Source organism: Pelophylax lessonae (assembly GCF_965119305.1).
Source record: "Pelophylax lessonae genome assembly, chromosome: 11".
NCBI lineage: Eukaryota > Metazoa > Chordata > Amphibia > Anura > Ranidae > Pelophylax > Pelophylax lessonae.
The window spans coordinates 163277692-163290497 of record NC_138778.1 but is presented as its reverse complement, the minus strand read 5'-3'; the positions used below and the strand labels follow the sequence as shown (position 1 = coordinate 163290497).

Here is a 12806-nt window from a genome sequence, read left to right as displayed (position 1 = left end):
TGCACTCCAGCCACGCAGTACTACATGACTGGACGCAGCTGAGCCACCCTCGGCTGGCGGGCGGCAAGTGGTTAATGAATCAGTTCTGCATCGGTGGTGGAATATAAAAAGAATAAGCGGCTGCCTAGGGTTGCAGCTTTAAGGAGGCTGGGGGGGGGTAAAAATGCCTCTTAAACAGGAACTGAATTCTATAAACAGTGGCCAAAAAGGCTGACAGAGGGAAGAGGACTAAGTCCCGGTTCACACATATACGATGCGGGAACCCTCTGAATCCAGTACGGGTTCCCGCATCGCATTCAACTCGCAGGTAGTTCACACTGGCATATGCGAATTGCTGGGGGTGTCAGTACAAAGTTAGCGACACCCCCAGATCAGTTTGCATATCGCAGTGCGAACTGTCAGTTCGGACATGAATTAGATTGCATAGGTGTGAACACCCAAGTGATCCAATTCTGGTGCAGACCCAAAAAAGTGTCCTGTGCGAGTTGTGTCTGAATCTGATGCAAATTCAGCCAATCAATCTGTAGTATATTAAAAAAGACACACACACACCTGTACTCTATTGGTGTCCTCTATCAAGTAGATATAGGAGGAGTCCCCTGCAGTGCATTAGCACACCTTCCCAGCAAGGAGTGTTGTCTCCAAGGGTAAGAGAGGCTGGATTCACCCCTTTTTTATGGATAGTGTAGGACCCACCGATAATGGGGTACTTTGACGCAGTGGTGGGCTTGAGCACGATATGGCCATATGGTGGAACTAAATCCCCATTTTTATTTATGGATTGTCTCCATATTTGATAGTCATTTCTTTTGCATGGTTGCGCTATTCTTTTTTAATATACATGTTGCTTGGTCCATAGCTGCACCGGCTTTAGATATACATGTTCAGGGTTTGCTCCCCCAATTTTTTGCTTGTTTATTATGTATTCGGTCTGACCAGACTTATGAGGTTGAGCATCCCATCCCCCACACACACCTGTACTCTATTGGTGTCCTCTATCAAGTAGATATAGGAGGAGTCCCCTGAAGTGCATTAGCACACCTTCCCAGCAAGGAGTGTTGTCTCCAAGGGTAAGAGAGGCTGGATTCACCCCTTTTTTATGGATAGTGTAGGACCCACCGATAATGGGGTACTTTGACGCAGTGGTGGGCTTGAGCACGATATGGCCATATGGTGGAACTAAATCCCCATTTTTATTTATGGATTGTCTCCATATTTGATAGTCATTTCTTTTGCATGGTTGCGCTATTCTTTTTTAATATACATGTTGCTTGGTCCATAGCTGCACCGGCTTTAGATATACATGTTCAGGGTTTGCTCCCCCAATTTTTTGCTTGTTTATTATGTATTCGGTCTGACCAGACTTATGAGGTTGAGCATCCCATCCCCCACACACACCTGTACTCTATTGGTGTCCTCTATCAAGTAGATATAGGAGGAGTCCCCTGCAGTGCATTAGCACACCTTCCCAGCAAGGAGTGTTGTCTCCAAGGGTAAGAGAGGCTGGATTCACCCCTTTTTTATGGATAGTGTAGGACCCACCGATAATGGGGTACTTTGACGCAGTGGTGGGCTTGAGCACGATATGGCCATATGGTGGAACTAAATCCCCATTTTTATTTATGGATTGTCTCCATATTTGATAGTCATTTCTTTTGCATGGTTGCGCTATTCTTTTTTAATATACATGTTGCTTGGTCCATAGCTGCACCGGCTTTAGATATACATGTTCAGGGTTTGCTCCCCCAATTTTTTGCTTGTTTATTATGTATTCGGTCTGACCAGACTTATGGGGTTGAGCATCCCATCCCCCACACACACCTGTACTCTATTGGTGTCCTCTATCAAGTAAATATAGGAGGAGTCCCCTGCAGTGCATTAGCACACCTTCCCAGCAAGGAGTGTTGTCTCCAAGGGTAAGAGAGGCTGGATTCACCCCTTTTTTATGGATAGTGTAGGACCCACCGATAATGGGGTACTTTGACGCAGTGGTGGGCTTGAGCACGATATGGCCATATGGTGGAACTAAATCCCCATTTTTATTTATGGATTGTCTCCATATTTGATAGTCATTTCTTTTGCATGGTTGCGCTATTCTTTTTTAATATACATGTTGCTTGGTCCATAGCTGCACCGGCTTTAGATATACATGTTCAGGGTTTGCTCCCCCAATTTTTTGCTTGTTTATTATGTATTCGGTCTGACCAGACTTATGAGGTTGAGCATCCCATCCCCCACACACACCTGTACTCTATTGGTGTCCTCTATCAAGTAGATATAGGAGGAGTCCCCTGCAGTGCATTAGCACACCTTCCCAGCAAGGAGTGTTGTCTCCAAGGGTAAGAGAGGCTGGATTCACCCCTTTTTTATGGATAGTGTAGGACCCACCGATAATGGGGTACTTTGACGCAGTGGTGGGCTTGAGCACGATATGGCCATATGGTGGAACTAAATCCCCATTTTTATTTATGGATTGTCTCCATATTTGATAGTCATTTCTTTTGCATGGTTGCGCTATTCTTTTTTAATATACATGTTGCTTGGTCCATAGCTGCACCAGCTTTAGATATACATGTTCAGGGTTTGCTCCCCCAATTTTTTGCTTGTTTATTATGTATTCGGTCTGACCAGACTTATGAGGTTGAGCATCCCATCCCCCACACACACCTGTACTCTATTGGTGTCCTCTATCAAGTAGATATAGGAGGAGTCCCCTGCAGTGCATTAGCACACCTTCCCAGCAAGGAGTGTTGTCTCCATGGGTAAGAGAGGCTGGATTCACCCCTTTTTTATGGATAGTGTAGGACCCACCGATAATGGGGTACTTTGACGCAGTGGTGGGCTTGAGCACGATATGGCCATATGGTGGAACTAAATCCCCATTTTTATTTATGAATTGTCTCCATATTTGATAGTCATTTCTTTTGCATGGTTGCGCTATTCTTTTTTAATATACATGTTGCTTGGTCCATAGCTGCACCGGCTTTAGATATACATGTTCAGGGTTTGCTCCCCCAATTTTTTGCTTGTTAATCAATCTGTAGTGCTGAATTCACACCGCACAGACATCACATTGTGCTCTGAATCACATGCAATGTCTGTCATCGCATATATGTGAACTGGGACTAATAACCAGTATAGCCTGTAGTCTCCCTATAGCTGATCTTCTTCAAATTACTGACTCACCATGCCTTGTTCTGTCTTTATGTGGAGGCGGCCATCTTGATAAAAGCAGGGTTTTGCTTCCTCAGGTCAGAGCCTCCAGTTCTGTGCTGAGTACGTGGTCACTGCATGTCCCAGCATAGTGTCCCAGGTGTCTCATTCCATACCTGCCAGCTGTCCCGTTTTTGCCAAGACAGTCCCGGCAAATATGAGCAGCCGGTGCCCGTAAAAAAATGGTTGCTGGCTGACAACGTAACTGTGCATGTACCGGGTGGGCGCATGCAAAGTTACGTAATGGCGCCACCTGGCGCCATTTTTAAATCAAAGGTGCCGCCACAGCAGACCAGAGAAGGACTCGGATGCTGCCAAGGCACAGCATGGGACTTCAGGAGAAGAGCAGGAAATCCTCCAGCTGTAAGGTATTTCCCATTGTTTACCTAGAAAGAGTCACCATCCGCTTGCAATTAGAAGCGATGTTTGTATGTGAGATGGTCAGAGACTGCAGACATGATACAAGAGATCAGTGCAGCCTCACCAGTGCCCACCAAATGAAGCCTAATCAGTGCCCACCAAATGCAGCCTCATCCGTGCCTGGATCACATACATCAGCAATCTCCTGCGGTGTCAGGGAGCTTGGATTTGAATTGCCCGGGATGCCACTGTAAGAAAGTCCCGCCTCCTAGACCGGCTCCTATGATCACGTCACACTGATTAAATTTCACAGCATTGGATCAGTGTGCCGTCTATCTCAGGAGCCAGTCTAGGAGGCAGGACTTTCTTACATTTCAGACTCAAGCCTTGTGTGTCGTACACAAGGAGGGGAGGAGGGAGAAGAGGACTTTGATGCCCCTTCCCTCTGTCTCAGCTCACGGTGTACCCGGCCACCCGCCCAGGATCGGTCCTTGGCACCGCCGCAGCTGCCTACAGCCCAAAGCGGCCCCAGGGCAGGCAGCCTACCCGGAAATGTCCTGGTATCCCGGTAGGCCAGTCTGGCCCGGAGCTCGGCTACAGCACAAATTGGCGTATGCTATGTTATATAACTATTTTCTATGATTGAAGCATCATCTAGTGGGCAAAAAAAGGTATTTGATTTTAAGCACCTCAATCAGAGATAAAAAAAAAAGAATATTGCCCAATAGATGCTTTAGTCACACGAGATAGTTCTAGAACATAGAATACAGCAAGTTTCCTTGTAACTGAGCCGATCTGTTACATTGATCTTCCCCCAACATCCTTTCCATGACTTCCTCTTCTAGTTCCCCCATTTCTTGTATAGTTATCGCAGAGGTAGGAAGTGAAGGAAAATTTACCCAGTGGGGTTACAGACTGGAGAAAAGGCCTGGCAAAACTTGACTTTTTTTTTTTAACTAAAGACTAATAAAAATTATTTGGCTGGAATTGGGGTTTAATCTTCTATAAGCCTCCAATGTTTGGTAATATATAAATACGATAAAAAAAATGTATGCTAAATAAGCTTTGGAAGAGGTTGCCATTAGCAGTAATAGACAAAGGATTGGAAATTCCCCTTTGTGTAGGACTTTAACACGGCAACCAAACATATGCCACCATAGATTTATTTATCAAAAATACACATTTTTATAGTTCATAGTAAAAAATACCTCACCTCACATGAGGCTCAAACATTCTTGACACCATATGGGACAACACACCAGTCTCTATACCAAATAGACATAACTTGCCTTACTGGGGAAAGTTTTTCTATTATTCACAGGTTCTCTCTGGATGTCCATCTCTATGTTCAAACTATCTATGAGACCTTTGTGTTATGCAGCGTTATATGGTGTTGGGGATCACCACCCTTTAAGCAATTGTTCTCCAATGCAAATTGTTCTCAATTAGGTTTTTAATACCTGTATGTTTGAGCCAAATGCTGCTGCTGTAGCGGTGTCTGTGACTGTGGGAGGGACCGGTGTACTGCCGATAGTTTCAACTTGCCGAAAATTTCAACCATGAACGTCACTTCCGCCGCAAGTACGAGCTGTCCATTGAGACTTCCAACGCAATGCCCTGGCCGCGCCGTGCACAGTGGGGAAAACTGTGCACGAGAGTTGAAACTATCGGCAGTACACCGGCGCCGTTTTGCTTGCAGTCAGAAGATCCCGCCGCGCAGCCGCTCCCACCGGATGTGACGTCATGCCGCTTATAGCGGCTGACGTCGGATTGGAGTGTATCTGTCCGTCGCGCAGCGGGGGGCCGGGACTGCCGTGGCCAATGCTTAAAGCGGCAGCGGCCGCGGCCGCGGCCCCACTGCTTAAAGCGGCCGCGGCCAAAATTCTTAAAGCGGCAGCATCTTAAAGCGGCCCCGCGGCCCCAGGGCCGGCGGCCCATCGGGAAAATTCCCGGTATCCCGGTAGGCCAGTCCGGCCCTGGGTGTAAGGAGCTGGGGTGGGCATTTGGGGTGTATGGAGCTGGGGTGGGCATTTGGGGTGTATAGAGCTGGTGGATGGGGTGGGCATTTGGGGTGTATAGAGCGGGGGGGGGGGTGGATGGTGCCGATTCCGACCCCTGCATTCTGTACAATACATACCCCTGTCTGCTGCATTCTGTACATTACACACTCCTGTCTCCTGTTTTTTTGTACATTACACACTCATGTCCCCTGTACATTACACACTCCTGTCCCCTGTACATTACACATGTGCCCCCCCAGCACAGTTATACTGTATATGTCCCCCCCTTACCCCCCAAGCACAGCTATACTTACTGTATATGTGCCTCCCCAGCACAGCTAAACTGTATATGTGCCACCCCCCAGCACCGCTATTCTGTATATGTGCCCCCCTCCTCCCCAGCACAGCTATACTGTATATGTCCCCCCCCCGCACAGCTATACTGTATATGTGCCCCCCAGCACAGCTATACTGTATATGTGTCCCCCAGCACAGCTATACTGTATATGTGCCCTCCCCCCCCCCCCCCCAGCACAGCTATACTGTATATGTGCCCCCCCCCAGCACAGCTATACTGTATATGTACCTTCCCCCCACCCACAGAGGTCTGTATGCGTGAAAGGGGCCTTACAGCGCGTCTCTGAATATTTAAGGAAGCTGTGAAATACAGTACACACAGAAAAGTATCACCCCCTTTAAACAAAATCACATTTTCTTGCTTTGCAGCCTGAAATGAACAGTTTTAGTTTTTTTCCAGCGGTATTTACTATTACAACTTATAACATCCAAGTGAAATATATAACACCAACATGTCAAAAAAAAATTCATTTTTAGAACTGCTCAAGTTCAGTTAAATTTGATAGTGACAATTCGTGGACTGCAGTCTTGAAGTCATTCCACAGATTGTCAATGGGATTTAGGAATGGGAACTGACTAGGCATGCAAGGAAGTTCACCTTTTTCTCCTTTAACTACTGTGTGGTCATCTGTGCTTTGGGTCATTGTCATGTTGGAAGGTAAACCTTCTTCTCATTTACAACTTTTAGCAGAGGGCAACAGATGTTCCTCAAGAATTTAATGGTATTTTGTCTGCTTTGCTGGTGTCACTTGAAGGAAAAAATGTTTCTGCATTGGTGGTATCACTTGAAGAAAAAGTTGTCACTGTGTCAGTGATGTTGCTAAGAGAAAAAATGGTGCTGCATCAATGTCAGTGGGGAAACATTCCCTTGCATCACTGGTGTCAGTCTGAGGAGGACTGGTGTCAGTGGGATAGATGAGGGGAGGGGAACTGGGCTCTGAGCGGTGCATGGAACTAAAGGGATCTAGGGGCCAGTGCCACATTCCTCTCCTGTCACCTCCTCATCCCCAGTGGATGTCACCTCTAGAGAGGGGGGCAGTGTGTACAGGAAGGGTTGTGTAGGGTTAAAAGGGGGCAGTGTGTATAGGAAGGGGGTGTAGGGTTAAAGGGGGTGGAGCATTAAATGAGGGCAACGTGTGCAGGAAGAGGGTGTAGCGTTAAAGGGGGGGGCACTGTGTGCAGGAAGAGGGGGCAGTGTGTTCAGGTAGGGAGTGTAGGGTTAAAGGGGGGGGCATTATGTGAAGGAAGGGGGGCAATGTGTACAGTTTTTTAGGGGGGTGCAAGTAGCTGGTCTTGCCTAGGGCGCAAAATAGTCTAGCACCGGCCCTGTATGCTATACAATTCAAAAATGATCATTTTTAAAGTACATACATTCTAAGTCACCCACCTTCTTCTGATCTGTGCCTGTCCTCTGGCACATATCAAAATTCAACCTTGGCGAGTTAAAGAGAAACTACAACCTGGATAGCAGAGCCAATCTATCAGTTGGCAAAAATATTGCTGCTTCCAGCACAAACATTACAATACAAAGCATAAATAATTTGTTTAGGCAGGTCTAGATAGGCTTCAGCAGTTTAAAGATAATATAATGACAGTTTAAAGTCACTCCACCCATATTCACCTTTTAATTTAATAAACATAGCCTTGAGCTAAAATATTTGTGCAGATTGGAACATATTGAAGAAGAATAAATTATCCAGCTGGGCACCAAACCACCGAACTTACACAATAATCTTTCCCGGTAAAGGAACACAAGAGGTTACACCCATTTAAGCTTTATATATAAGGGCGGTCGGTACTGTGGTCTGCTCCATTTGACAGTGACATCTCTCCAACTTTAGTTTAGCTCTTCACTCATAATGGCATTCTATGAGAAATTAACCAAAAGTTCAGGAGGCTCATATGGAGGAGGACCAGGGTTAGTAATGAATGGTGAAGGTTTTGGTGAATATTATGATAGTGGCCATGGAGGTGGTGAATTCAGTACTGGCTTTGGAGGAGGTCAGCAGGGCAGGGTTAGTGTTGGAGGATATGGCATAGGGGCTGGTGGAGGAGCTGGTGGGGGATTTGGTGGAGGAGCTGGTGGGGGATATGGTGGAGGAGCTGGTGGAGCAGGAGGTGGGGGATTTGCTGGAGGATATGGTGGAGCAGGCGGTGGGGGATTTGCTGGAGGATATGGTGGAGCAGGCGGTGGGGGATTTTCTGGAGGATATGGTGGAGCAGGCGGTGGGGGATTTGGTGGGGGAGGATTTGGTTCAGGTGGTGGTATACTTGCTAACAGTGAAAAACAGACTATGCAGAATCTCAACGACCGTTTAGCTAATTACTTGGACAAAGTCAAGTCCTTAGAGGAGAGCAATACTGAACTTGAGCGCAAAATAAAAGAATGGTATGAAAAGCAACGTCCAGGTTCCACTACGGGTGCAGGAGCAGCAGACTACAGCAAATATTTTGATATGATCGATGACCTCCGGAATAAGGTAAGACAATTTCATACCTACCCATTTTGTATAATTGTATAAAAAAATGATATGTAAAGCTATGCTTTGTGCTTAACTAATTGTATCGAGAATATTTAGGATGATAACAATTACTGCCATTTACAGCCTACCTTAATATGCACTTAGAACGTGTTTTTGTAAGGCATCTTCTGGAAAATGCAGAAGAAAATCACAGCTTGTCTTTCCCAGACCAATTATACAAAAAGTTGGTCAGGTCATTTCAAAAATTTTTATTTTTTTTTCATATATTCCCAAATATTCACTGTTGAAAGTATTTATGGACTTGAGTGGCTTTATGGCACATAGCCTATCTAAATGTGCAGTGGCTGGTGTGATCTCCTGCAGGCTGCCCTGACTGATTCCATCAAGCTGTAATAGAAATGCAAAGTTGGCTGAAGCCTATGCACAACTGAGAATGGGACACATTGTTCTAGTAACTAATCAGTGCTGCTTGTGCATACATTTTAATACTGAAAAAGTTTACAACTTTGATCATATATACATTACAGAGAAAAGAGAACGATTGTGTTTCTAGGTGCAAAGTATAGCTAGTAAGGTACCTTCATACCAATTGGATGAAAAAAAAAGGAAGCATCGATTGCCCAAAAGGGGGAGGGGAAACAAAGGGGAGACGGAGGGGGCAGAGGGATTTTAGTGGTATCATAGAAATTCAGGTAAGAATATTTTGGTAAAAAAATTCTTTATTTAATAAATACAATACATTATAAAAAATTGAATAATGATTATAATCACAAGTACATATTGGTATACAAAGTTGACTTCACATAAAGGCTCAAAAAAGCAAAGGACTGCGATTTGGCCTTGCCCTACATGTTTCGTGGTCTTAAGACCGCTTCTTCAGGAGCGTGAATTTAAGAAGAGATCAAATCGTCCTGCAAGGACATAAAGTAATTAAACAATAGCTCATAATCACATGTCATTCATTGCATATTATATGGTGACTGCACCATATAGGAAGTAGGGAAGGAAATCACGTTGGGAAGGAAATCACTCCGAATAGCACCTCTACCAAGTATGACCTTCAAGGGAGCATCGACAATTAGTAATCCACTGGGGACGAATGTGGGAGTGAAATATAGTGAATCAACCTAAATAGTGTTTTTATACTAAAGAATATCAGATAGGGTTTTGTCAATGACATACCCTCCAAAAACATTTCCAATCCTCTTACAAAACCCGCTATTGTAGTCCAATAGCAAGTCAAAAAATATAACGGTCGGTCTTTTTTTGTTTATAGAGCAAAAAATAAATCCGCAGAGGTGATAAAATACCACCAAAAGAAATGACCACGCAATTGTCAGTTAAAGCAACGCAGTGCAGTATCACAGAAAATGGCCTGGTCATTAAGGGGGGGGACTAAAAGCTTCTAGTTATATATTAATAATTTTATTTTTTTACTGTATTATATGTAGTTACCTGAACATAATACACTATTAGCTTCTATTATTCTAAGGCTGGCCATACATTGTACAATTTTCTTATTTTATTACCTTTAATACATAGAGCAAGGGCCTGCCTGATTGCATACAAATGGAAAGTGTTTAGGTTTGACCTCATATTATATGGTTTTTAGTAAATCTAAAGGAAAGTTGTACAAGAAAATTGTATAATGTATGGCTAAGCGTATAGAATGTAGATTGGGGGTAAATAGAGGACCAAGCTGTATTGCGTAACTGCAGTAAAGGTTAATGGAATCACCAACCTGACTCCACTGTCTGGCAGAGCAATGTAAATTTCATGATTGGTTGGGAAAAATACAAATCCAATGGCATCCCGTAGAGCTTCCAAATATGTGTTATTTAGCTGGTTGCCAGCCCAAAAACAAAAATGTGATATATTGCAGCTTACCAATCCTTAGACGTGGTGGCTGCATTCATTTTCATTTTTTTTAAGAATTTTTTTCCCTCTGTTTTCACCTGGTGATCTTGCCAGAAACACACCTCCTATAAATAAAGTTCCTACACTCTGGATGAAGGAGCACATTTGGACACCAGCATTGTCAGTTTGGAGGGGAGTGGAGTATTAGATGTACTAGCAGATTTAAATACTCTAATAAATTGAAGCCAGCAGGGCCGGGACAACGGGTGGGCAAGAGGGGCGTTGCCCTGGACGCAATGGTTTATTGCAGGGATGGAGGGGATGCTTTGACCCCAAACCTAAGGGAAAGGGGGCGCAGTTTGGCATCCTTGCCCTGGGCACTGGATGACCTTGTCCCGGCACTGGATCATCAGATGAAAAAAAAAAAAAAAATGAAGAAAACCAAAAAAAAAAAAAAAAAACGAATGCAGCCATCACATGTAAGAATTGGTAAACTGCAATATAATAAATGTTTTTTTATTGGGTTTAATAGCATTTTGAATCCAAAAACAAAAAATTATATAACACAGCTTACCAGTCATTAAATGTGATGGCTGCATTCATTTTTTTTTTTTTTTTTTTTAGAGTCAATGCAAGCTTGCTTAAAAAAAACACTGCTCCTAAAGGAGTTTAGTGTGTTGCCTGTAGAAGCAGATGGTCTGTTGGTTTTGCACAGAGCAGCCCAGATCCTCCTCTTCCTGGATCCCTCGCTGACACTCCTGGCCCCTCCCTCCTGCTGAGTGCCCCCACAGCAAGCAGCTTGCCATGGGGGCACCCAAGCTTTGCTGCAGCACTGTGTATCTATTCAGATTAAATGCCGCGGTTTGGCCCCCACCCCCTCTCTCTCTTCATTGGCTAACCGACTTTAATTGACAGCAGTGGAAGCCAATGGCACTGCTGCTGTGTCTCAGCCAATTAGGAGGGAGAGTTCTGGATGGCTGAGGCACTCGTGGGCATCGCTGGAAGCACTGGTCCAAATCATTTGGTGGAGGGGGCGGGGATTATGGTATGGGGTTGCTCAGGGGTTGGGCTTGGCTGATTTCAGAGCTAGGTTCGTACTTCATACAGCCCTCAACTATCTTATGTAACTATGTGAACAGCCTCTATGTATGATTCCTGAGGAACCTTTGAAAATCTTTTTTTTATGCTTGTCAGCCACACATGGGCCAATTTTTCAAATTTTTTTTTTGCAAAAGTTCAAGTAATATTCTTTGATCATAATGATTGTGGGCGACCAAACAATAGCTTATTTTTAGCAATCATTCTATGTGATTTGTACCAGTTTAAGCTGATCAGTCATTATTTCTATTTGAAAATCGACACTGAACCTTTGTCAATTTTTTGCCAGAAAAAAACTAGCCCATCTATGGACTTCTAAGGAACACATTTATATATGCTGAACAAAATGTACCTAAGGGGTCACAAGATCTAATATTGCCAAAATAAACAAATGAAAAATGGTGTACATTTTCTAATCCTCCTTCTGTTCCCCGTATTTATTGTCAGGGCAAAAAATAAATAAAAATGTAATAGTTTGTTTTCATTTCAAACCAATTTTTCTGTTTCCTTTATGTTTTACAGGTAAACTTTGCTAAGAAAAAAACTGTTGCTTACAGTGGCCAATAGCTAATGCTTGAATTTACACACATAACTAAATGCTGAAGACTAGTGACTCATCCCTTTCACTTTCTCTTTCACATATTGTGTAAAGAGAGCTCTGCACAAAGCTTCATTCAGAAGTAGGGAGTGTGAAGGCAATCAACTTAGTTGGTGCATTCCAGGGCTTTTTCTCTGGTACAGGTACGCCCCCTTCTAAATCACCCCTTGTCTACCACCCCCCTACCCACCACTGAGCATCATCCATTGGTTCCATCCCATATCCACCTATCAGTACTGCCCGTGTTAGAGAAAACAGCACCAAATAGGATTTGTATTAAATGTGTTAATGATAACAAGGAAAAAAGTAAAATAGACCCCCCAAGCCAGAAACAATGGATCCTCCCAGCAACCATAGACCCCTGCAACAAAATAACGACACCCCGCAATGGGAAATCAAGCAAAAATGGATCTCCCAAGCAGCATCAATAGACCCTCCAGCAGCCAACAACAATAGACCTCTCCCTCAACAGTAGATCTCCCAAGTGACAGGTGATCCCCCTCAGCAAACAACAAAAGACACCTCCCCAACAATAGCCCCCCCAGCAGCCATCATCAATAGCCCCATTAAACAAAAGATCCCCCCAACAACAAGAGATCCCCCAGTAGCCATCATCAATAGACTCTCCAGCAGCCAGCAAAATGAGATTCCCCCAAGCAAAAATAGATCTGCCAGCAGCCAGCGTTAATAGACTCTCGAGCAGCCAACAACAATAGCTCCCCTAAACAATAGATCCCCCAACAACAAGAGATCCCCCAGCAGCCAGTATCAAAAGACTCTCCAGCACACCCCAGCATCCCCTTGCTATTACATACAGTAAGTGCTGGAGGTGCCAGGACT

At 44.3% G+C, this 12806-nt stretch overlaps 1 protein-coding gene across 1 annotated transcript in view; it reads left to right on the top strand.

The window, feature by feature from the left end:
* Nucleotides 1-12806, top strand: part of LOC309567461 (uncharacterized protein) — a gene marked incomplete at its 5' end in the record, with an annotated part of 127977 nt that overhangs the window by 103825 nt on the left and 11346 nt on the right. The window contains one exon of the mRNA XM_082272850.1: nucleotides 7772-8410. Within this exon, the coding sequence (XP_082128976.1) occupies nucleotides 7772-8410 (639 nt within the window). The remainder of the gene's footprint in view (nucleotides 1-7771; nucleotides 8411-12806) is intronic.